Raw genomic sequence first — 27,363 nt, 5'->3', positions numbered from 1 at the left:
ACCCTAAATAAAACATTACGATAAAAACGAATGGTAAATTAATGAACCATACGAATAAAAGTTTTTTTTAAACGTAATTTAAAAAATTACAAGTGACGAGAAAATACTATAATTGTCCGTTGAAAATGACTTACTTACATGCACTCCCGATGAACAGGAAGAAAACACTTGGGTGATATCCCAACAGGAAGTCCCCCTTAGTCCCGCCTCCTACATTGTGCAAGTGAAGAATAGGCCCCTCAGCGACGGTGTTCCACAGCCTAGACCTAAACTCTTATGTGAGCCACAGTCGGTGGAGGAGAGATCAGACCGGGTGGCCACTAGAGACGGGAGTGAAAATCCACTCCCGTCCCATCCCGTCCCACTACCACAGAAAAACAATCCCATCCCGTCCCAATCCCACTCCCACAGAAAGACAATCCCATCCCGTCCCACTACCACAGAAAAACAATCCCATCCTGTCCCAATCCCACTCCCACAGAAAGACAATCCCATCCCATCCCACTCCCACAGAAAAACAATCCCATCCCGTCCCAATCCCACTCCCACAGAAAGACAATCCCATCCCGTCCCACTACCACAGAAAAAACAATCCCATCCCGTCCCAGTCCCGGGCAGAGTAAAACAATCCCATCCCGTCCCAGTACCGGGCAGAGTAAAAACAAATTCCATTTCGTCCCACTCTTGGTAGAATGAGTCCCACTTCCATCCCGCTCCCACTCAAAATGACTCCCACTCCCATCCTACTCCGGTATGTTTTTTTGTTTTGTTTTTCATTAGGAATGGAAATGGATTTTGTGTTCTTTTAGATGACTGTGTTTCATGCAGTTTTAATTCAAAATATATGGTACCAGTAAGGGTTAATCTCCATCCATCCATCCATCTTCAACCGCTTATCCGTAGTCGGGTCGCGGGGGCAACAGCTCCACCAGAGTGCTCCAGACTTGCCTCTCCAGAGCAACATTAGTGACTTCCTCCTGGATTCCGAGACGTTCCAAGGCCAGTGAGTCGATGTGTTTCCTCCAAATGTGCCTTGGTCTGCCCTGGGGTCTCCTCCCAGTGGGACGTGCGTCGAGGACCTCCCTAGGGAGACGCCCGAGAGGCATCCTAACCAGATGCCCGAACCACCTAAGCTGGCTCCTTTCCAGGCGAAGGAGCAGCTTCTCACCCTATCTCTAAGGGAGATGCCAGCCACCCGTCGAAGAAAACTAATTTCGGCCGCTTGTATTCGCGACCTTATTCTTTCGGTCATGACCCACACTTCATGACCATAGGTGAGAGTAGGAACAAAGATTGCTCGGTAGACAGAGAGCTTTGCCTTCTGGCTCAACTCTCTTTTCGTCACAACAGTGCGATACAGCGACTGCAATACCGCCCCTGCCACTCCGATTCTCCGGCTGATCTCCTTCTCCGTCCTCCCCTCACTCGTAAAAAAGACCCCGAGATACTTGAACTCCTTCACCTGGGGTAATGCCTCATTCCCTACCCGGACTGCACAATCCACCGGTTTCCTGCTGAGAACCATGGCCTCAGATTTGGAGATGCTGATCCTCATCCCAGCCGCCGTACACTCGGCTGGGAACCGGTCCAGTGAGAGCTGAAGGTTAATCTGTGTAAATATAATGAGGCTAATTGATGTCATTCCCGCTCCTGCCTGCTCCCGTTGACTTTTCATTCCCCTCCCATCCCGTCCCAATCCCAGAATGAATTTCAAATTTTAATCCCATCCTGCGGGAATCCCAAAACAATGTCAGCCTCTAGTGGCCACCGCAGTGCCTTCATCGCTGTCAGCAGAACACTTCCAGTCATCAAGGTCCTGTCCACCATGGCGAGGAGTAAGTCAAGCAGTGGAAAGGAGGCAGGGGGCCACCAAGTCCACATTGACATGGTCACCCAGTGCCAGAACATCACACAATGCTTTGGTGTAGCAATGCACTTTGGAGCATTGGTACACCATGCAGGTATACTTAGCCTGTCTCTCACATCTTTTTTGAGCATTTGCCAGATGAACTTGGCTGCCACCATGCTTTTGACTTAAGGTATGATTTACTGTACGTCTGTAGTGTACGCAGAGATGCTGATGCTGCTGGCAGGCAAACCATGGCTCGGTCACCGTAGCCACAGTCTTGTGCAGCCAGACGATTAGAGATCTCATAATTATGTCAGGGGAAAGGAAAATTCATTGAATGGGCTTGGAACGTCGTAGGAAATCAGCTGTAGCAAACCTGACCAGACTAATACTAAGATCAATCTGATTGACTACATGAAAATAATTCAGGTATTTTAAGATGAATCAAAACATAATGCAAGTCCTGGAGAGCTGGGGTCACATTACATCCACAGGGGGTGCCATGCTGCAATTAGAAGGGGCTTTAACTGTGGAATATTTACCAGAGGAAAACGGATTTACTGTAAATCTCCCATGTCGCTGGCCAAAGTGATGTCTGCTCAGAAATAGTGGAAGTGGCAGGAGCGTGTGTGTGTGTGTGTGTGTGTGTGTGTGTGTGTGTGTGTGTGTGTGTGTGTGTGTGTGTGTGTGTGTGTGTGTGTGTGTGTGTGTGTGTGTGTGTGTGTGTGTGTGTGTGTGTGTGTGTGTGTGTGTGTGTGTGTGTGTGTGTGTGTGTGTGGCGACTGTGGCGACTGTGGCTCAAGAGGTAGAGCAGGTCGTCCAATGATCCATGGGTCGGCGGTTCAAATCCCGGCTCCTCCTGTCTACATGTCGAAGTTTCCTTGGGCAAGACACTGAACCCCAAATTGCTCCCGATGTGCTGGTTGGTACCTTGCATGGCTTCCGCCGCAATCGGTGTATGAATGTGTGTGTGAATGGGTGAATGTAATGCACAATCTATGTAAAGCGCCTTGGATAAAGGCGCTATATAAATGCACCATTTACCATTTGTGTGTGTGCATGTGTGTGTGTTTTAATTTGCACATGAACACTGTATCAAATTCACTGGCAAACTGGCAAATGGAGACATCATCTACAGGTAGCCCTGCCCCTTTTAAGGGTAGTGCTGGTGCATAAAAGGGGTGAGCAGGTTTGAGGCCTCATGTTTACGCCTTGCGGCGTCCACTGCTGGACATCAAAAAGAAGAAGAAGAGGCCTTGTGTGTCCAGAAGCCTGATTTGAGTGTTTGTTGGGGGCCTGGTGTACAGCCTAGTACTTTAGAAAACGTCAAACACATTTGATAGTTCATTTTTCTTATATGGGGATTGATAGAATTCATATTTGTTATGAATAATTATTACATTTTTCATATTTTGTTACCCTGAACTCAGAACATCTAATGATTGTACTTTCTGATGTACTCTCTTCACTATGCCTCAACAAACCAGAGTGATATTCCCCTTTTATACTCAGCAGGCATGTCCTCTGTTACAGTACTTGACATATGGAACTATTTTACATTTAGGCCTAGTATATTTTTAGACATCTCTGTTTTCTGCATGAACACGTGTGTGTGTGTGTGTGTGTGTGTGTGTGTGTGTGTGTGTGTGTGTGTGTGTGTGGTGTGTGTGTGTGTGTGTGTGTGTGTGTGTGTGTGTGTGTGTGTGTGTGTGTGTGTGTGTGTGTGTGTGTGTGTGTGTGTGTGTGTGTGTGTGTGTGTGTGTGTGTGTGTGTGTGTGCGCGTGCGCGCGTGCGTGCTCCTTCCTTGTGTGTATACAGTGGTTTTTGAGGTTGGTTTGAAGTATCTGGTATCTTGTGTGTATCTCTTTTACTGCCTAACCTTCGACCTCATACTGAAAGATAAAAAGTATAGCGTTTTCAGATCTCAAATCCAGCCATTTATTAGGCAGCAGGCAGCAGCGTGTGCACAGTGTCAACAAACAGTTCTCTATCTGTGCCAACATCTGTTTTTAAATGGAAAGCCCACTCAATGTAAGAGTTCATAGTTGTCCCTATATGGTTGGACAAAGTCCAACTGCTATTTGTGAGCACAGGCAACGTTCTCCCCAAGAACCTTTATGTACAGGGTCCATGTGTATACAGTACCTTTTGAGTTGAAATAATAACATCAATTCTAGCGACTCGATTCTGGGGCAAACCTTTGGTGAAAATAGCAGATCTACAAGCTCACAATGTGTGTTGTGAGATTGTTGCTCTGCCATTTTCGGTGTAGAGGGAAAAAAAGGGAGCTGACTAAGTACTATAAATCCCTGGGGGACCCTTGGGTTTAAGTGGTTCAGGATGAACCGGGACAGACATACTACAACAAAGCTCAGGTGGGATTCAGTCTGATGCCAATGGGGGTTCAGTAGTCTACATGTGGTTCTAGAGATGGGGCCGAAGCCACTGCTGTTTAATAACAGATGTTAATATCTAAACCTGTTATGGCATCAAGCATAAATCTCAGCCTGCGCCACAGCACAGACAACTATGAATAACAAGAGTGATTTTGTGTTTTTCAAATGTAACTTCTATCATAGTGTCATGGCCTGAATCACAAAATGCATCCTCCAGTAAATGACCTTGGGTGCTTTGTCTCCCTGCTCAGACTTTGTACTTGATGACCAAACAAGTTAAATCCCTCCTTTGGGTCCTTTGGTTCAGAGCGCGTCATGTTCACAAACTCCTAGCTGGTTTGTCCCAGCAGGCACTGCAGAGTGAAGACAAATAAGAATTCTTATCTTGATTGACATCCCGTTGCAAGATGTTCCACAATCTGTCGTAACAACATCTCCCCTTTGTCCTCAGATGAACAATGCCAAACTCGCCATAACACTCGCACTATTCTCAAGTCTGACTGGGTACATGTGGATGAAACATAGAGAGGGTGGGGGCGAGGGGGGTACAAATCAAATAAAGAGCGAAAGTCATTGTTCGAACAAAGGAAGAGAACCATTGCAGCAATGGAACAAAAAGGTCTCTGAGCCAAAAAGAAGAGAAATCTTTATAAAGCCAAAACAATGGTGTCAGCCTGAAACAAAGGAGGCGTTTATTGGTTCGTGAAGCTGAATGGTAGAGGTTTGATTGTGCGCGGAGAGGGGGGGGACACAGCTGTGTGTCTTTATGAAGATGGAAGACTGAGGCTCTCCATTGTCAGTCCATACCTTGGGCACAGAGCCACTTTGACAAAAACAGCATTATTCCACCATCACCTTGCTCTTGTAGTTTGATAATTACGAGGATGTTTTCTCTGGCGGAGAGGCAGTTTTCTTTTCCCAAATGCTTTTTATTTCTTATTTCTCTAAATTATATCATCGCTGTCGGGTGGAAACTTCGTATGTCCAAACCCGTTTCAGGAAATGGAACAAAACATTTCAGAAATAGTGAAAATACCAGATATACAAGCTCACAATGCTTCGCGATGCAACACATTGTGAGCGTGTAGATCGGCTATTTTTACTACTTTTGATTGACACTATTGTTTGACGAAATAGCGGGCATTATAAGTGATGCAAAAAAAACATAAAAAGATGAAATATAGAGGTACAAGGTTTCTGCCCGACAGCAACGGTATAATGAATTCCCTTGCACTTTGGCTTTGCCAGTAGAGAATAATGAATTGAATTGAGAGAGAGAGGAGGGCCAGAAAGAGACATACGCAGTGACTCAGATGGCGAGCAAAAACAGAGTCGTCAAATAGAACAATTCCATTGTGGAGCCAGCGAGTGGACTCGCTGTTGTAGAAAGGCAGAATTAATGGATTTGTCCTCTCGTTTTGTGCTGCCATGCAGTCCCCCCCCCCCCCCCCCTCCTCTTTCCCCTGGGTTGTTTGTGCCTCTGCCAATGTTGACAGGCTGAGTTTCATTCTCTGCCTCGGCAAGGCTTTCTTTGCCAAATCTTCTGCTGGAGTCCATTAAAGAGTTGCACTGTGACGACCGGTCAGCCCACAGTCAGACACACTGATCCACATTTCTCTGGACTTTATTGTGAGTGTTGTGGGATTTCATCACTGAGAACTGAGGAAGCGTGTGCTAGCCGCTAGGCCCCTAAAAGAACATAGTAAAATACTAACTACACAAACTTTGACTAGTTCTATAATTATTTGGGGATAATAAGTTATTAACACAAGATATTAGGTGCTAATATCTTCTCAATTTTAAGTTGATTTGATAATCTTTTAAAATCTTCAGAAGAACTGAACTTTCCCTTCCAAGTCCAGGTCTTGCTACAGTCCATGTTCACGCAACCTTCCTTTCCTTCTCTGGTTCTCCTTTGTTTACTTGGCTCCAGGGGATTTGACCTTCATGCCGACCTTCAGAGCAGTCAGGTGGATGAGCTAGCTTTACAGCTAGCTCTATCTATCGTATATCCCTGCTTACACAGTCTGTGCACGCCTTGTGCTAGCCGTTAGCGCTAGCGGATCCCTAGCGCTGCAGCTGCGCCAACATCTGTGCTCTGTGTCTTCCTCATCCGCCCTGTTCCCTCCAATCACCTGCCCACTCTCTGATGGGTATGAATAAAGCACAGAACAATCTGGAGTCTCTGTTGCACAACCTGCTGCTGGGACAGAATGCATATCAATTATGAATCTGCCAGGGTGTAGGCTACTTTACTCTTCCTTAGCTTTTTTTCTGCTCTTGTGCTGTTGCGTCCAGCAGAGGTGCAGGATATTCACCTAGTAATGAATTACTGATATTAAGGTGGAAAATAGAAATGTAAGATTAGGCTATATACTGTACTGTACCTGCATTTATTTTAATACAATGAATAGGCCTACACTGTAGGCCAGGGGTGCTCACACTTTTTCGACTTGAGAGCCACTTTCAAAATGACTAGTGCAACAAGATCTACCCACCAAAAAAAAAGATCAGATCCCATTGCTGAAATTTGTTTAAAAGTGTACCGAGGGAGTTTTAGAACTCAGTGGCCTTGTGGTTAGAGTGTCCGCCCTGGGACTGGGAGGTCGGGGTTCAATCCCCGGCCGGGTCATACCAAAGACTCTAAAAATGGGACCCAATGTCTCCCTGTTTGACACTCAGCATCAAGGGTTGGATTGGGGGTAAGTCCCTGCGACATACTAGCGTCATGTCCAGGGGGTGTACTTGTACATCAAGCTGCCTCACGCTACAGAAACAGGAGATAGGCTCCTGCCCTATGGGCCTCATGGCTCGGCAAGGCTACTTACTTACTAGGGGTTTTCTTTTTTATATAACTTTGAAATGCTACTGTAACTGACGTTTGTGCACAACAATGTTGAAAACAAAGTATTGCATTGTTGATTTGAGCTTACAGGCCCTTCTAAATGTCAATCAATCAAGTCACCTTAATTCAAGTGTCAGATATTTATTATATATTTAAATTAACTATATTTGTATTACCATGTCATGTGATCTACACCTGCACAGCCTTTGTGATCTACTGGTAGATCGCGATCTACCTTTTGGGCACCCCTGCTGTAGGCTATGTATTAATTCAAGTCATATCACATTTTCTTCAACAAGTGAATCAAGACGTTTATGGGATGCATTTATGGAATTTAAGTTTCGAACTAACTTGCTAGGGAGTATAGCATAAACGGAAACCTCCACATATTCTCGCTTCTCTTTTTTTGCTGTAAAGTGTAACCTCCTGAATGTTAATGTATTCTATTTGTAACTGTGACACTCAGAGTACAGATGTGAGACCCAGCCCTTACAGTGTACACTTTCAGAGTTAAATCTTTTCCAGTGTTCATGTTGAAGCTCTGAAAAGCCTTCCAGTTGCAAATTGGCCCTTGGTGAGCCACTGCACAAATTGGTGTGTGGGCGGAACCACGTTAATATGGTGTGAGACTGCTAATGGCTTTATGATTGGATAATTAGGGGAAGGTGGGTAATTAGGGGAGTATTCAGAGCTTGGCTGGCCCATTGGAGTGTGTGCACACTGCACAGGAAGCCTCCCTGCTGCTTGTTGGGGGTGTTTATGTGCGTGAGCGTATGAGTGTGTGTTTTGATGTCAGTGCTGCTGGCTGGTAATATAAATTCTTCCTGCTAAGGTTTAAGGCTCCAGACCTTTAAATAACGTGACAGCGAGTTGCAGGAAAACTAGAATCATGTGGGTGACATTAAGTGATGATGTTAAATAGCCTCACTTTACAACCAGTTGAAAAGATCACAATGCAGCACTGCACAAAGCGAAATGCTCATAATTAGATTCAAAGTGCAACTCATAATGTGAGAACGGGGTGCAATTAGTAGGTTTTTGGCTTGATCTGGCAGCCCCAAATTAGCGGATCATTAGCCTCGAATATCCCAAGCAGAACCCTGTCGGGCCGCTCCATCTATAATGTAAAACCCAGAGTGTTAATTGAACTCGGTAATGTAACCAAATCTTATTTGGTTGTACACTCTTGGAGTTACAAATGGATAAATGAACAGGATGTTACCACAATGTAGACCAGTCACAGCGTATGCCGGATGCATTAACTTTCTATTAATGGCTAAAGATTGGACATGGAGGCTGAATGTCTTTGTTTAAATGAGTTGTGAAGTCTGGTATTATATGTGACTCTTTTTGAAACAGAGACAGTCATGGCGGCAAGATTAACTGTTCAGGAGAGGAGAAAAACTAATAGGGCTTCACATACTAGAGCACATACTAGAGCATGTCTGAAATAAATGTCAGAGCTGAAATCGACATGTAAATATGAAATAAATGCTTAAACATGTAGCTAGGTGTAATGTTAGAGGCCACAGACTCGCTGTTTTCTGCAAGACATTACTCTATAAGCCATATCTCCAAAACTGGTGGGTCAAACTGAACAACCAATATGTCAATTTGAAGCTATGATTCCCTGCTTTGACATGACATGACATGAAAAATCAATGACTTAGCCTCGGTCAGAAACGGTCACATATTGTGTCTGTGGCGTTGCGTAATAGTGTAACATATATAAGGCAGCTGCTGCTAGCGAGCCTGTCTCTTCAGCTGACTGGTTAAAGTATGCGCCTCATAAACGTTAGGTCCCTGCACAGGGCTGAACACTTTGGCAGTCAAAAAAAGAAAATGTTTTACTTGATTAAAAGTATCAATACTGCAATGTAGAAATACTCTGTTACAAGTTTAGTCCAGAATTCTAAATTTACTTGAATAAAAGTACAATAGTATGAAAATGTACTTAAAGTGCCGAGAGTAGAAAGTACTCCTTATGCAGAATGTCCTATTTAGCTAGTTTTCAAATAAATATTTAGAAAATAGCAGATCTCCTTTTTTTCACGTAGGGCAAACCCATGTGGAAATGGTAAGATTTTCCAGGATTGCTTGGGTTGTTTGGTATGGGCTTATAGGCCTACAGTATTGCTACCATTTGCAAAGCTATTTGAGGTCAAGATTCACTCAGATAAAAGCTTATCATCCAAAACACATACATCATTAGTTACAACATGGTTACATCACTCGAATCCAGACCAATGTGAGAGATTCAAATCATCTATTCCACCACATCATGAAAGCATGATTTGGGGGAGAAATCCTAAAACATTTGGTTTGCATGCTATATAATACAATGTATTATGTATAGGCTACTATATACTGTATATATATATATGTGTGTGTGTGTGTGTGTGTGTGTGTGTGTGTGTGTGTGTGTGTGTGTGTGTGTGCGTGTGCGTGTGCGTGTGCATGTGCGTGCATACTGAATATATGTAAGTAGCAGAGTGGCTATCAGAGCCTCTGCCTGAAGACCAATAGCCTATATCTCGCCCCTTTGGCTTCAGTGTATAGCCTACTATATAATTGTTATTATTATTTATTTTTCTTATTGAGTGCCATCATGGTACATGATCATGGCCAACTCTACTGCTGCTGTCCCTGCTTTCAGTTAGCCATGCTTTTTTAATCCCAGAGAAAATGACTTCGGTGCTAACGACTTCTCCCTCCCTCCCTTCACCCTCATCCATCCATCCATCCCTCCATCATCCCTCCATCCATCCATCCACCACCACCATCTCCAGACATCATTAAGGGCTGGGCCTATAGCCCCAGGCTGCTCATGAACCTCTTCTTCAAACTGTACACTTTATCCATAATTCAGCGATCTTTCCTGAATTATTCAGGCAAATAGTAGAGGGAGGTGGGGAGGGGCAATAATGGAGTTCAGTGAATCTTACTTACACATAAAAAATATAATATATATTTTAATGTTGATTTGAATTTTTGAGGCTTTGCAATGGGGTCAGTGAGGTGGTAGTGGTGGGGGGTACACGTGGTACACGTGGCCTTCGTTAAGTCTAGATCTGGGGGGCGTGGTGGGCCGAGGCAACAGTTTATGCTTCGTTGTGCGCTGGTGTCGCGCACAGGAAATGGCTGATGTGAGATGAGCTGTTTAAATACATAATGTTTAAATCGGGGTATAAGGCTGCTGCTGAATCAATGATTAGGCTACTGTAATGTACACATGTACAGGATACGGGTGCTATCCTTGTGCGTTTGTATGGGTTCACATCAGTGCAACATCATTCATCAGGACACACACACACACACACACACACACACACACACACACACACACACACACAGAACAAAACTACAAAACACCGCACGGGAGCTGCTGCAACTATTTATGAAATAATGACGTTGCACAGTCCTGAGTCACTGTCTTGCCTCGTTCACTCTCTCTCCCTCTCCCTCCTCCCTCCTTTTCTATCCTATGCATTATAGTTGAGTTGAGTGGCCTTTCTGCTCTCCATGTGAAATGGGGTTTAGAGGGTAAATGTAAAGTCAACCTACAGCACTTCAGCATGTTGATGCTTTATAAAAAAATAAAAAATAAAGCCCTGAATTAACAGTAATTGCTTAGTTTTTTATGAGGCCGGTTGTTGAATCATTTAATCCCAGGGGGGAGGGGGGTGGCATGCAAATTTCAACGCAGGAAAAGAATCAGTATTCCCCAGATGGGAGAGAGGGGTGGCTCATGCATAAATAAAGCGCACAGCACACGTTTCCCTCAGCACGATAACCTTGCTCAGGGGCTACACTGCCAGAGAGAGAAGGCTTTTTCCTACGGTAGCATAGAGACGTTATACGCTTTAACTCGGTCTCTCCATTGGAGTGGGGCTGGGGTGGGTGGCGGTGGGGCTGGGGTGGGTGGCGGTGGGGCTTATGGGGGAGGAGGAAGCGTGTGAGAAGCAAACTTGGGAATTTTTGGTGGACACGCACGAGAATGACCTTAGGTCATGGGGTCGTACAACTCGTACATGCTCGCATTGTGTTTACCCTCGTTGCAATGTTGGCCTTCTTGGCCGCCCGTTTTGGTGTCTTCACGGAAACGCACATTTATACACACACTCAAATGCACGCACACAGACACACGCACAGACGCACGCACACACGCACGCACGCACGCACGCACGCACGCACGCACGCACGCACGCACGCACGCACGCACGCACGCACCACTCCGACCATCTGGTACTATTTGAAGTTGGCGTCGCACTCTACTTGGCTTCAGCACTGGTCTAGCGTGCAAAATGGAACGGGTCGCACCCCTTTCTGAAAATAATCCCGGGTAATGTATGCCCATAATCCATAATCACTGGACAGGTGGTGTTTCCCCATTCCCTGGAAGATCTGAGGAGCGGACATCTTTATGGGATTATTGCCCCCCTCTGCCTCCCCTCTCTCTTCCCAGTCCACCCTGCTTGTCTTTTAGAAGTTTATGTCCCTATATGCACCATATCATGAAGATGATTTCACACTGTGGCACAACTGGTTAAGTCTTTCTACAGAGAGAGATAGATGACAAAACACCTGCCCAAATGTAATACTATCCTCTGTGTTCATTCATGTTTCTCTGACAGGGTACAAATGGATTCAAATGGACCTGTTTGATTTTGTACACTCTGAATTACCGTAAATTAACAAACACTGCAGATTTTACAGTGGTATGGGTCATCTGAGCACTTGTAGAGTTATGGAGTAAATGCAACGACTAATTCTGCTGGGTTATACCAAAAATGAATCACAGCGAGGCAATCTTATATAGTGATATCAAACGCATAAATTGAGCATAATTAATTCATAGGACAAGTATACCTGTGATTAGCAACAAATGTGTTAAGTGTTTCGTTGGCACTCTTATTTAGAGTGACTCGTAATTAAGGCTGAATTGTCTGCAGGTGTTGTGTACAGAAAATATCAGATCTACAAACTTTCAAACGTGTTGCAGCACAACATTTTGTGAGCTTGTAGTTATTTTTTCAGCGTGCAACCAAGTATAAATCAGGCATTAGTGTTATCACATTGTCTGGGTCGAGCGTCCGCCTTCGAATCGAAGGCTCAAGGTTCGATTCCTTGACCACCAACTTTAAATATCAGCACCACGGCTTTGGTAACTAAGACGTGTGGTAAGTACAGTACTGGGAACTGATGGTAGGAGTATTAATAGTAAAAATGGCAAAGGGCCAGGGGTCAGTTGATAAAATTACAACATTATGATACTTGATAACTTCTGTCTTTCAGGTGCCTTATATTAATCGATAATAACAACTGACACTGTTTTCTGGCAACAGTGGTATTGAATTTACATGAGATGGTAAAATGAAAGCATCCGTCCATTTGAGTTAAAGTGCCGGTTCTCTGCATAAACTTTTTCGGCGCTTGCTGAACTTGCTTTTTCTTTACTGCTGCTCGGAATGGGGTCAGGCAGGTGAGTGAATGGGGTGAGTGGAATGGGGTCAGGCAGGTGAGTCCGAGGTGACTTGCAGTTCTGCTCCATTGTTCCGCTGCGTTGAATGAGTGCACACAGTTTTGCCTTTTCTGGATGATTATTCATGTAATAGTAATGTAATTACAGATAAGATTATAACTTAATTCTGTCTACAAATTAGTATTATTATTATTATTATTTTGATTTGATTTATTGACTGATTGATTGATTGGCGGGCCAGTCATAATTGCGCCGGAAGTGGTGCGCGGGCCTGAGTTTGAGTATCACTGCTGTACATAACAGAGTGTGTATACAGTAGCCTATATAGATATACAAACAGTGTTTACCCTGCTAGCTACCCCTTTTATTTGAACCTTTCTCTACCTACCTACTGATAGGTACACACACAGGGGACAGGGTCGCAGGTGGAAAGAGGGCCGATGATAAAGCTGGAGGACAGAGGGAGCAGGGTTGTGAGGTGGGGAGGTGGGGAGGTGGGGTGGGCAGTGAAAAGAGCTGCAGAGAGCAACGGGTCACGGCCAGGTGGAAAGGAATGAGACCCAGACACGTGAGAACTAATTTGACACACCTTCCCAGAATTCCTGCACTGTCTGTCACTATCAACACGTTTAGCCTCTTCGTCTTGTTACCGAGAGGGAGATGAGCCCTCAGTGGTCTATAGCGAGGGTCTGGCAGATCAAAGGAGGTGCTTTTCCTACAAAGACACAGTCCTCTAAACTCTAAAGGCTCTGTCTCGCCCCCTGTTCATATCGAAGAGAGTGAGAGAGAGAGAGAGAGAGAGGGGGGGGGGGGGGGGGGGGGGTAGAGAGAGAGACAGAGAGAGAGGGAGAGAGAGAGAGATAAGGATAAATTGAAGTGAGGCTGACAGTTATTTTCCAGTATTGGGCAATGGACATAATTTCAGTGTGGTATTTTCAGAAATATTGGAAGCATATGAGCGCTTTGCAGCCAGTCTCTCTATCTGTGCAGTCTGAGTGTCTGCCTCGCAAATTGTCTGCCACTATCTCAGACTCTTTTTCTTTTTTTTACTATCTGTCTCTCTGATTGTGATTACTGCAAAACAGCGAGTGACGTTCACCTACTTTTCAACCTCCTGAAAAAAGTAACTTTTATTTTACTACCTGAAACATTGCAAGTTCAATAGATATCCGTGGAGTTATTTTTGTGTTCGTTGTGTGTTATGAAGAGTTACAGACTTTTGGAGATTAGACTGCATTAAAGCTCTCATTTCATAGATACTGTATGGTAGACCATAATGATGGAGAAGAGAAAAACTCCATGGCCTGGAGACTAGGGGCTCCATTTTCGTCACCGCTAAACCCCTTATCCCTAAACTTCTTTGCCTTTTTTACTATTTTGCAAAACATTTTTGAATAGTTAAAATGGCCAGTCTACTGTACAAGCTCACAACGTGTCAATGTAGATTGGTTAGTTGAACTATTCAAAAATGTTTTTCAAAATAGTAAAAAAAGGCAAAGAAGTTTAGGGATAAGGGCTTTAGTGGTGACGAAAATGGAGCCCCAGGGGCCCTATCTTGCACCACCCCCCTTACCCCTTATCCAGCAGCGTAACTATAGACTTCAGTAGGCCCCCACGCAGGCTGGTCAGCGCGGGCCCCCAAAACAGAGTCCCCGTCCCGTCCCCCGTGTGCGAGTGCGGCCGCCGGTGAAAACAGCCTAAAATGTCCTTTGGTTTATAAACCGCGAGCGGAGGACTGTACAGTAGTTGTGAATGTACTGTACCTCTCACGATTGTGAACAGAGCAGCAGCAGCAGCCTATGTGTGAAAACAAGCCCAAACTGCGTTTTGGTTCTTAAACAGCGGGGAACTCAGTGTACAGTACAGTAGCCTAGTTGTGAACATACCTTCCGTGATTGTGAACAGAGCCGCAGCTGCTCAGCGCAGTCCCCATGCACTGCTCTTCTGACTTCCTCTACCATATTAGCCTACACACTCCACCAGAGCGGTCAGGGGGCAGGGCACGTGCGTGCTAGCAGCAGCCACCGCCGGGCTCCGCCAAACTTTGATCAACTCACCTGTCATTGCATGTCTGTATGTAGGCTATTTTACCGACGGCACGGGTGGGCGGCCTGTGTGCCCCAAATGCCTCTGAAACGAAATTGCGTTGTCTGTGTCACAGTAGTTACGTGCCTGCCCTTATCCCTAAACCTATTAGCTGTATTTTACTATTTTGAAAAAACGTTTTAATATAGTTCAACTAGCCATACAACGACACGTTGTGAGCTTCCAGATCGACTATTTGAACTATTTTAAAATGTTTTTCAAAATAGTAAAAAATGGCAAAAGAGTTTAGGGATAAGGCGGCGGGCAAGATAGGGCCCCAAATGCTGCATGTTGTGGTTGGTTACAACAGAGAGATGACCTCCTCCTTGCTGAACTCCTAGGACAATAAAAACCTTTAATATGGTGGAAATGGGGCAATTGGTGGATTGTGCAATGCTCAGTCTGAAACAGAATGAAAGGTTCAGAATCAGAAGTAATGATTTCTGAGGTCCGCTAGCCTCAGCAGCCAAGTCTATGGGATTTGTAATGTTTGATTAGATAATTATGACGTAAATTGTTCTAATGTCTATGGACATTAATGTTTGTTTATGGCACTAAGTGGTGACGTAAGGCGTCATGTGGCCGATATAAATACACTTCACACCAGTGTGATTATTTAAAAAAAAAGAAAAAATGTTTTTGTAGAACATAAGAAGGAGAGTCTATATTGTTTAGGAATAATCACACTTAAAATGTAGGAATGAATGGCTTTGACAATGTTGGAAAGTGGAAGTGACATAATGGAAATTCCTGTTAGTGAAGGAATTCAAGGAACTTTTGCAAAACTAGCTAACAACACGATTAAGAAACTTTCCGTTACACCTGTGTTTCTGACTCTTTTCACGATAATGATGATGATATGCTCATCATCATCATCATCATCATCATCATCATCATCATCATACCTCATTGGATACTAAAATTTGATAAAGAAAGGTTCTCAAGAAAGTATGGATAGATTGCAGTAGCGTCAAATTTGAGGTATGGAAACCATCATTATAGATTATTTACACATACAGTATACACAGCAATGAGAAGATATAAACTTGGTGGGTCCAATTATGGACTCAAGTTGTGATTGGCTGTGTGGTCATAATCATTGTTTCACTGTGAATTTTAGCAACAAATCACGTCACAGTGACAGTTCTGACTATCCTCACGCTGGATATTCAGAAGTGGATTTGGAACAGAACAGGCTGTCTTGTGATCCCAAATTGCCACAATCCAGCCACATTGTCCAATTGTAGATACTATGTAACCAGTGTAGAGGTCCTATTATTTTACCACTGCACAGTTTCTCTACCGAGACAGAACAAGTGACTGGGTTTTCTAGTATTAGTGAGGGGTAGATGCTGGAACCTGAGGGGTAGAAGAAAGAACTACAGTGGAGTTGCCCTTGAGCAAGATATAACCCACACTTGCTGTGGAGATCGATGCTCAGTACTTGTAAGTATCAAGGACATTGCTGAAAAATAGTTCCTGTGCACGGTCAACTTCTCTCTGTTGACCACTTTAGAAAAAGATGTCCTTGGTTCATTTCCCATCTTGGGACCTGTGTTGAATGTTATTTCTGGTCTCTAGGGTTATGGCACTTACACACAATATGACATGACAAAATAACAGTGACAAATACAAAAATATTTGCCAGAGAATATTTTGCAATACACTTTTTAATTGATGCCTCATTCATAGATAGTGATGCCTTTATTCACAGTGCAGTACAGTAGCTCATAAATCAACCTTTTTCCAAATATAAATTGCTTTATTAGCGTTCAATATTCACTCATTATTCACGCCACAAACAACTGTTAGACACACAAAAAACACGGCTGATGCCAATTCACTAAGCTCTTTATACACTCATATTTTGGGTGTAAAGCAATTTTCCAAACTTCAAACAATAGTAGTCTAGTCTAGATAGAATAATACAGCAAGCTTTGGTCCCATGTAAGTCTGCATCTGAGCAGACTTGAGAAAGAGCGGCCCTCCACAAAATTCACATACAGAAAATGATTACTGAATGACTACTAACGTGGGAAGTTTGGAAAATTCCTTTACACTCAAAATATGGGTGTAAACAGCTTAGTGAATCGGGCCCCTTCAGTTTAACTTTGCATTAAAGTCCATATTCACTGTTTGGTCTAGAAGATAAAGAAAGAAATTCCAGACAAATAATCTTGAAAAAATTGCCCTGGTTAACAGAACAAAAAGAGGATGATGATGGATGCTTTGATGGCTATACTGTCTATAAGGTATCTTCCAAATGGATAGGAGGTGACAAAAAGTAAAGGAAACGACGATTAATTAAGTATAGCCACTGGAGACGCACAGCAATCATTTTCAAGGCCAAGTGTGGACATACAATCTCATCAAATCTTTTATCTCTTAAGCTCAGATTGCGCAAATCGCACCGAAACGGCAACGTGTAACGTTAGCCTTTGTTCCTCCGTGCCGCCTCCTCTCCCCACAGTCCTAACTCCCCCTTTTTGTCGACTCTAATGAGATATTCTCTGTGAAATGTTAATTACACACACACTAAACGCCGGGCCCAGTGGCTTCCACCACTGCCCCCATTCCACGACTACTTAATAACTATTACTGTAGTTTCGCCGCAAAAGTGGGTTTATAGGGCGAAATGAGGTTGTACTGGCAATGAGATGGCCGACTACTGAAACAAAGAAGTCATTTAACTCTGACAGTGTACAAATGTAACCATTCGGTTGCATTTGTACACTGTCAGAGTTACCGGGTTATGTACACCACTGTTTCCCAAACAGTGGTATATTATTATGTGGTATATTACGCATTATGTGGGTCACGAGTATTTTTTGTTTCCTAAAATGTTGTTCTTAACCATTATTAATTCAAATTCCCCAACAAATTTATAGTGATTTTAAGGCGACCATCTCTAAGGCCTTTAGAAGTCAACATCTAAACCTTTGGGGTGGTGGGTGAGGATCCATCGAGTCGCAGGCGTGGAGAACATATGCCAACACACAACGATGCGTTACACATACATTCTAAAGTTTATTACACACACAGAGAAATATATACAGTGGATCTATGACATCCCTTTATGTATAGGCTACCATGATAAGAACTTTCATTAGCAAAAAAATAAAGCCAACAGGGCGCCCTCCGCGGGCCGCATTTGGATACCCCTGTGTAGATTTCTACTAGTTTTCACTAGTTTGGGTCTGCATGCGGAGACATCACATTTCTCTTTTAGGTCTCGAGCTACAACGTTTGGGCTGTAATACACTATCAGAGTTATAAATGGATAAATGAACTAAGGATTTTACTGTGTATGGTTGTAATGGAGGCCTTGTTGTTCTAATAGTCTTTACAGTCTCCCAAATTACAACGACAAAGGTAGTAGTGTGATTTTGGCGCCTTTGTCAATTATCCAAGAGCAATGTGATTACGTTGATGAAGAGTTTTTATTGTGTTATGTGAGTTGCTTTTAAATACATGACCACCCACGTGTGTGTGTGTGTGTGTGTGTGTGTGTGTGTGTGTGTGTGTGTGTGTGTGTGTGTGTGTGTGTGTGTGTGTGTGTGTGTGTGTGTGTGTGTGTGTGTGTGTGTGTGTGTGTGTGTGTGTGTGTGTGTGTGTTCTGTCTGTGAGCCTGTCTCTTTCCATCTGTGTGTTTTCTGTGTATTTATTCATATTCCCAAATTTGCCTCCAGGGATCACGAAAGGTTTATCTTATCTTCTTTACGTGTAAGTTTCCCTTTGTTTCGTTTCTGTATCTTGTGTGTGTGTGTGTGTGTGTGTGTGTGTGTGTGTGTGTGTGTGTGTGTGTGTGTGTGTGTGTGTGTGTGTGTGTGTGTGTGTGTGTGCACGTGTGTGTGCACGTGTGTGTGTGTGTGCACGTGTGCGTGTGTGTTTGTGCGTGCGTGCGTGCCTTTACCCCCTGTGTTGTCTCCACAAGCGATTCATTAAGCACTAAAAACCCTCTATATTATAATTACTTAGTCGACCAGAGTGGGCTCTGTACTTGGTCTGCTATTTTTTCACTCTCACACGCAAATCTCTTCGCGGAAAATAGCCGATCTACAAGATCACAACACGAGCAAGATCAACACGAGCGTGTGGATTTCATCAAACGTTCCCCCGGGAATAGGGACACTAGGGGTTGAGCGGTTAAGGCCATTTGCTGCAGTGTGTGTGTGTGTGTGTGTGTGTGTGTGTGTGTGTGTGTGTGTGTGTGTGTGTGTGTGTGTGTGTGTGTGTGTGTGTGTGTGTGTGTGTGTGTGTGTGTGTGTGTGTGTGTGTGAGAGAGAGTGTGCGTGTGTGCCTCCGCTCGGCATGGCAAAGGCCTGCTCTGTTGGCTGTACCATGAATAACAGTAATTGTTCAGCCCACTCCCCGCGCCTTCCCTTTGTGCCCATGCCAGCTGGCATCTGCTGCCCGCCGACAATAATATTCAGCCCCCTCCTGCCTCCCCCCCATCCCACCCCACCCCATCATTGGTCATGTGACCCTCCAGCTGTGTCCACATGTTCCCTCGGTCCCCACATTGCGAGGAGGGGCTTTGATGACTCTGGCCTTTGATCACGCACACACCCACACACACATGCATTAGTAGGCTACACACACAAGCCTGTGCACACTCCTGTGCAATGTGCATGCACATGTTGCGTGTACTTGCAGACACAAATTACGAACCCATGCGTGCACTCATGTACACACAGTCACACACACACACACACACACACACATACATGCAAACACAAAAGCACATATGGAAGCTTCTATGCATGCACATACTTCATATGTATGTAGGTACACATACACACACACACACACACACACACACACACACACACACACACACACACACACACACACACACACACACACACACGCACGCACAATGCCCCCCATCCTCTCATCCTCCCCCTATTCACAACGTTTTCCAAATGATCTCATCAGATTAGCCCCAGATTGCTACCTATTACGGCCCCGCTACTTATTTAGCAATTTAGCCGGGGGGAAAATTGCCCCCTGCTTGATGGCTAATTTTCAGAGGTGACATTTTGCCACATCGGGCCGATGAGCTGTGGGCCCTGTTGTTGGACAGACAGGGGGTCCGGTTGTAGCGGAGGAGTCATTAGGGTCTAAACGATCCCGTTCTGACTTGATTTACTGACAGGGGTCTTCAGATTGTAACCGGTGAGGACGGAACAGTCTGGAAGGTGAGAGGGAGGTGAATGGCAGTGTTGTACTTCTTCAGTCCGGGCTTGGGGCCAAAACGAAGTCATGAAGTCTGTCTCTCTTTGGACCAGATTTGTCTCGGTCACGTCTTGGCCCTGGACATGTGTCTCAACACGACTCGGATTTCCAATAATTTATTTTATTTGGCTTTTTTGGGATACCCAGGATGTAAAGGCTATTGTGCATATCTCGACATAAAATTAATTTCACGCTATGACACATTGTGTACATTGTGTCTAATGTTTATCTATAATGTTTAGTTTATTTATTTTTACAACTTGACACTTTATGTTCACACAGTGCTTTGATTGTATTCGTAGCGGTAATATGCTCAGTTGTGAAAGCAAATTGATTTGTATGAGTTTACATGGCCAGTAAACCTGTCAATTCTAAAGATACAGAATGACAAAATACTGCTGAAAGAATTAATTATGTTAATTAATCAAATGTATGAAAGAAAACTAAGACATGATAAAGTACATGACAGAGGGCAATGTTATCAAATGTTTTTTCTAATAACTAAATAGCTTTTCAAATAGGAAAAGATGAATAAATAGTTGACTGGATCTCGGCTGCTGTTGGTTTGGTGTTGGTCGTGACTCGTGACTGCAGCCCCTGTTGAATGGAACCATGAATTAACCCATTTTGACCTGACCTCAAAATTAAAAAAAAATCTTCTAAATCCTCCAGTTTTCTGAAATAAATATTTTCACGATTTTTCAAAAATAGCAGACCTATACAAGCTCGTAGCGCGCCACTCGGTGGCGCGCTATGAGCTTGTAGATCTGCTATTTTTCAATAGCTAAAGTATGACATAATGCTTTAAAACACCAAAAGGGGTTCCCGCTAGCTAAAGTATGACATAATGCTTTAAAACACCAAAAGGGGTTCCCGTCCAGAAGGAATTAAATATGTGAATGGTGCTGTGCTGTAGGCCCATGTGGGCTGGCATGACAACGTACTAAGATCATTCATCTTCTCTGCCCACCCATTTGTGGGGGCATTCAGAGGACTCACAGACTAATGTGTACACACACACACACACACACACACACACACACACACACACACACACACACACACACACACACACACACACACACACACACACACACACACACACATAGACTCTCACTCTCTGTCTCTGACAGGAAACAATGATAAAGATCTAACTTCACACATAAGACTGTGTGTGTGTGTGTGTGTGTGTGTGTGTGTGTGTGTGTGTGTGTGTGTGTGTGTGTGTGTGTGTGTGTGTGTGTGTGTGTGTGTGTGTGTGTGTGTGTGTGCGTGTGCACGCGTGCACACGTGCGTTTATGTGTGCATGCGTTAAGGTGGGTGGGTGGAAGGGAGGGCTACATTTTAGATAATTAGATAATTGGCATTTGTTGTGTCACACTTCACAGACAGAGAGCCACACATGGACTGGGGCAATGCTGTAATTCATGCCCACTGAGTGGACCGTGAATTGCACTGCCTCAGTGATAGACACACACACTGCATGTTGTTGTCAGCCAAACGACAATGACAGACAGGGGAAAGCTGCTTCTGTGTGAGGGAGCAGAGGAATGGAAGGGGAGATGGGCAGTGCAAGCAGACAGACAGATGAGGGTCCGTTTTTGAGCGGTGCCTCCGCTCCATTACTCAGCTATGTATGTCCCTATACATACGTACGTACGTGTATGTGTGTGTGTGTGTGTCTGTGTGTGTCTATACGTGTGTACTGTACGTACGTACGTATGTGTGTATCGCGATGCGACGCATGTGAGCTTGTAGATCGGCTATTTTCAAATGGCGGAAATGTATATAGGACTGAAGTGACTAGAGTAAAAGTAAATATTTGGATCTGGGATGTAGTGGAATAGAAGTAAAAGTACTGGAAATTGGAAATACTCAAGTAAAGTAGGCCTACAAATACAGTTACTTTACACCACTTCGTAAGAGTTAAATTAACAATCCTTTTACTGTGTGTCTCCAGATTTATGACGCTCAATGTTTTTGTTGTACTTGCAAATACCATCTGTATATGTAGCTACTGTACAGTATGTGGTTGCCATTTTCCACAGGAGAATCCCATGCTAAGGAATGTATACACTGACGGTAAAGTAATTTGCTCGAGTAAAAAATATCCACTGATTGTCATCATGTCAATTTAATGTGAAAATGCATTGGCACTTATGGGGTGAGTTATGTTGATTATGTTCTCATGACTGCAGGAAATGTGTTTGAGGCTGTAAAATATGAAATCACGACATCGTCAAATATAAAGTTTTACTAGAGCAAGTGCAAGAGCTCACCGAAAATACCCATTGTTGGATTGCAGGCAAGCTACAGTAGGTAGAAATATGAAAATCATGGAAGATCCATTTGCTGTCTCTGTACAGACAGATGGACAGACAGAGAACACGGTGACAGAATGACGGAGGGAGAGAGAGAGCGTTGTCTCTCCCACAAAGCATAGGCAGTCCAGCAGTGGAAAATACATTTACACAAATACTGTAGATGTACTTTACATGCATTTTTATGATTTAATTATAATAGTTCTACTACACTACATCTCAGAGGCAAATATTGTACATTTTACTCCACTGCAAATATTTGAAAACTTTAGTTACTTACAGTACTTGCAGATGTACATTATTACTACACAAGATTTAACCATGTATCAAGGTCACTTAGATACAGTATGCTATTTTTAAAAACGTAGTAGTATTTCTACATTGTGGGGTATTGCTACTTACTTAAAGTCCTTCTTTCACCACCGGTAGAGTCAGGCATCTGCAAAGGCAAAATAATGGCATCATGGCCTAATGATGACCAATTTGAGGACCCCTGTGGACCTCAGCTGTGTCAGAGGGCCAGGGGTATTGGCCCTTGATGAGCTAAACCAAGCCTATTTACCCTGCTCTCGCTTCCACCCAGGGCCCACAGCAGCCGGCGGCGCACACACAAACACATATACATGCATAATGGAGAAATAATGGAATTCTCTAATAATTTGTTTAGGCCGGGAACAGAAAACAGAAGAGGGGTGAGAGAGTCAGAGGCATTCTAAATGACACAGCCCCCGTGGCCCTAACACGATTAGAATTTCAACCGTGAGAGCGCCGAGCCCTTCTTCAGGGGTCCAGATGAAATATTGAGATGGCTCTCTACGGTGGGCTTTTTTTCCTTTCTTGTTTTGCCAGCTTCCCGCCACATTCCCCGCCACTGACACTTGTCTGTCAATCAAAGTGATTGACAGCCAACACACGGCGAACAAAGAGCAGTCCTCTGAGTGGGTTTGTTTTAGTCGGTGTGGCGCTAAGAGGGTTGAGTGACACATCTGAGCCATGCAGCCACACTCTGTTCTGCTGAATGGAGGCTCGGCGTGCATTGTGGAGTTGTGAGAATGATGAACTACTTGAACCCTAGCGTCCCTGTGCTGCGGGCAAAACCTTGGGCTAAAATAGACCAGGGGTCTTCAACGGCGTGCAAGCCAAGGACCCCTTAGCTGAGAGAGAGTTGAAGCATGGACACCCACTACTTATTGTAGAACGTTATGTTGCAGCTTTGACATTTTCATCTATACTGTAGATGGCTTCATATACTTGTTTGACAGCATATATTAATTGTATGATTTGGGGTGGTACGGTACAGTAACAGTACAGTAGAGGGACCCCCTGGGGACCCCCAAACGGTAACTCTGTCATTTCTCAACCATTTCGGACGCGGGGCAGCTCGCCGGAACCTGGCCGCCCCCCTGGGCGTGTCCCTGTGGGTCTGGATGTTCCGGGGACCCGGAATTGCACCACTCACTTCACACGGGTGTGGTTTTTTTATTGCATTGCTGCAAATTTAATTAGTTGTAACAAACATGCAGTATAAACTAGTATTTCTTAACCTCACCTTGTGACATTATTCCAACAATACGAAATGTTTACGCCCTCGCTCTCCGTGTGTGTGTGTGTGTGTGTGTGTGTGTGTGTGTGTGTGTGTGTGTGTGTGTGTGTGTGTGTGTGTGTGTGTGTGTGTGTGTGTGTGTGTGTGTGAGCGAGCCTGTGAGGCACTGTGCACGTGTGCGTGCGTGTATGAAGCAGAGAAATAGAGAAATGGTGTTTGGCACGGAAGCACAAGCTCATGATTATTTGAATATTTGGGTCTCATGAATAATACACCACATTACTAGCTGGTCATACAACACAACTGTGTGTGTGACCGTGTGTGCATGCACGTGTTCGTGTGTATGCGTGTTTGTGTGTGCACACGCACGCACGCACGCACAGTCGCACACATGCGTGCGTCCATGTGTCCATGTGTATGTACTATACTGTATGTGTTGTGTGTGCGATGTGCGCTAGACACAGATGTGTATGTATGCCTGTGTGCAGAGGTGAGAAGGTTGTGCGCATGCAGCTGCTCTCCAGTGAACATGTGTTCCTCCCTGTGATCTGCTGGCCTGGTCCCATGCAGCCAGGACGCTGCATGTCCCTCCCCTGTCCCCTCACACCCTGCCTGTGATCTGCTGGCCTGGTCCCATGCAGCCAGGACGCTGCATGTCCCTCCCCTGTCCCCTCACACCCTCCCTGTGATCTGCTGGCCTGGTCCCATGCAGCCAGGACGCTGCATGTCCCTCCCCTGTCCCCTCACACCCTCCCTGTGATCTGCTGGCCTGGTCCCATGCAGCCAGGACGCTGCATGTCCCTCCCCTGTCCCCTCACACCCTCCCTGTGATCTGCTGGCCTGGTCCCATGCAGCCAGGACGCTGCATGTCCCTCCCCTGTCCCCTCACACCCTGCCTGTGATCTGCTGGCCTGGTCCCATGCAGCCAGGACGCTGCGTGTCCCTGAGAGGGCTTTCACTTCTAGTGATTTGTATTAGTTGACTAGTTGCCTAGTTTACTAGTCGACTAGTCGACTAGTAAACATTTTTTTTTATAATATTTGTACATTTAAAAACTGCTGACTTTTATTACACCATGGGCCCCAGTATCAATTGATTCTGCAATAAAGACATTGATATAAAAAGTAGTTTTGGATTAAATTTAGCCTAATTAAATTGTCTAAATATCATAATTTTCAGTTTTATATCGATTTTAGGTGTGTTGAATTAACAATATTATGTGGCCATGGGACCCGCTGCACACCCCCTCAATGGCCCCTGTGGGACCCCAGACCCCACTTTGAAAACCACTGAATTCTGCACCTAGGCAGAGGCTCAGCGGTAAATCTGACAGCATGTGATTTTGCCACAAGAGGGGGCTAGGATAATTGTTATTGTCCATGCATGACTCACCAGAACTTTGCATTAAACTTTGCTGAATGCTTATACGAGGAAGACGCCACCCCAAAGCCAGAACAAAAACCTCTACGTTACATTACATCATAACACTTTGAAGTTTTACTCAAAAATTGTTTCTCCCATTTTTTCCCCTTTCTCCCAACCTACATTTTGTGCGCAGTTGTTTTTTTTCTTTTCCGTCGTCCTCTTTGAAGTGCGTGGTTGTTCTAGCTGAGTTCAGCGGTCTCACGGGGCCTCTGATTTGAATCAGAGAAAGGGCTTTTCTTCCCTTCCTTCCTCGGCCCCAGAACGTCAGCCAAACTGAGGCAATGGTCCACTTTGGAGCGCTCCCTCCAGCAATAGAGACATCCAGCGGGCTTTCAGTGGAAGTCATGTTACATTCAGGAGAACTGGGCTTCAACACTGGCCAGAGAGAGAGGGGGGGGGGGGGAGACACAGACAGACAGACAGCCAGACAGCCAGACAGACAGACAGACAGACAGACAGACAGACAGACAGACAGACAGACAGACAGACAGACAGACAGACAGACAGACAGACAGAATAAAGCGGCATGGTACTTATAGCTTTAATCTGGGCAGAAATGAGGGAGAGGGAGAGATGGAGAAGTCACCTTTATAGACAGAGAGAAGGGGGGGAGAGATGGATAGGAAAAGATGGGGTAAGAAATGAGGAGGAAGAAAAGAGGCGTTTCTGATTCATCTGATTCTAATTTGGATGTAAATTGCAGGCTGATGTGGTTGTTCAGTATAATCACACTGGAATCCAGCAGAATGGAGCCATGAGAAGACTGTTAGACAGGTGCACAACAGAGCCACGGCTCAGTGGGGCTGTCGCCTTTATCAACCATTTCTATCAAACACTGTGCACGTGCGCAACACACACACACACACACACACACACACACACACACACACACACACACACACACACACACACACACACACACACACACACACACATTTAACATCTTTATTTGCAGTCACATTTAACAAGAAATTCTTGAACACAAACAATAGTGGATGCGCAAACTTGGAAAACACTACAACAAGTGCTTCAGGATACAGATCACGGGTACAGAAAGCATCGCCTTCTCCATATATGGCGACTGCCAATTATTGCAGACACTGAACAGAATTTTGCCGATGCCTTAGCTCTCGGCTTGGGCATGCCATGCCATGGAGTTTAGAGCAGCTGTTACTGCCAACAGATCGCTCTCTTTTTCTTATTTGACTACTACTTTTTGTTATTCTTCTACTACACGCACGCACGCACGCACGCACGCACGCACGCACGCACGCACGCACGCACGCACGCACGCACACACACACACACACACACACACGCGCACACCATGGCAGAAGAAGCAGAAATATATGCATTGAGCCAGGCACAAATACACATATACACTATAATATTATATATACACATGTGCACACTCATGTGCAGTACAGGCCAAATGCATGCTTTACCATTATCAGAAAAAATACACACACACACACACACACACACACACACACACACACCCACACACACACACACACACGCCGACACGCACATGCTCCGATTCTCATTCTACCATCCAACTTCTCTCTCTCTTTCCCTATAGGCTCCCTCTGCCATGTTTAGTGTTTTTTACAACCCCTCCACACCCACAGCCCTGCGCTGCCCACCCCGTCTCCCCCTCCCTCCACACCCACAGCCCTGCGCTGCCCACCCCGTCTCCCCCTCTCCCTCCACGCCCACAGCCCTGCGCTGCCCACCCCGTCTCCCCCTCTCTCTCCTGGGCACACCCACAGCCCTGCGCTGCCCACCCCGTCTCCCCCTCTCTCTCCTGGGCGATGTGCCACCATGCAGGCCCTGGCTCCATGGCTCCAGCCTCGGCTCCAGCCATCACATCTGTTGATGATAAGTTTAATTTCGCTCAATTGCCGTTCATTAACGAATAATGACCTACGTCTCGTTTATTTACAGTGCCAGGGCAAAAATTTGACGTCTAATTGTTTACCTCTCGTAAATCAGCATGATGCTATTTCCACGCTCCCTAGTCCCTGCGCCCTCTCCCTCCTTCCCTTCCCCGTCGTCTCCTTCCCCTCTCTCCCCTCAGCTCGTCACCGCTTGATGATGTCAGAGGCCGACCTTGCAAGTTGTAGGGGCGGTTAGGGTTGATTTATGTTCCGTCGTAACACGTGACAAATCGCAGGCC

General features: G+C 44.9%; 1 protein-coding gene across 1 annotated transcript in view; it reads left to right on the top strand.

The window, feature by feature from the left end:
• The window catches only part of LOC306930834 (sprouty-related, EVH1 domain-containing protein 2-like), a gene marked incomplete at its 3' end in the record, with an annotated part of 123,133 nt that extends 96,070 nt beyond the window's left edge, over nt 1–27,063 (top strand). The window contains exon 4 of the mRNA XM_079511930.1: nt 26,816–27,063. Coding sequence (XP_079368056.1) covers nt 26,816–27,063 — 248 coding nt within the window. The remainder of the gene's footprint in view (nt 1–26,815) is intronic.
• Between the last annotated feature and the right edge of the window lie 300 nt (nt 27,064–27,363).

The sequence above is a fragment of the Electrona antarctica genome (genome assembly GCF_951216825.1).
Source record: "Electrona antarctica genome assembly, chromosome: 10".
Classification (NCBI taxonomy): domain Eukaryota; kingdom Metazoa; phylum Chordata; class Actinopteri; order Myctophiformes; family Myctophidae; genus Electrona; species Electrona antarctica.
Note: the sequence above shows the minus strand (reverse complement) of the source record. Positions and strands in the feature narration are given on the sequence as shown.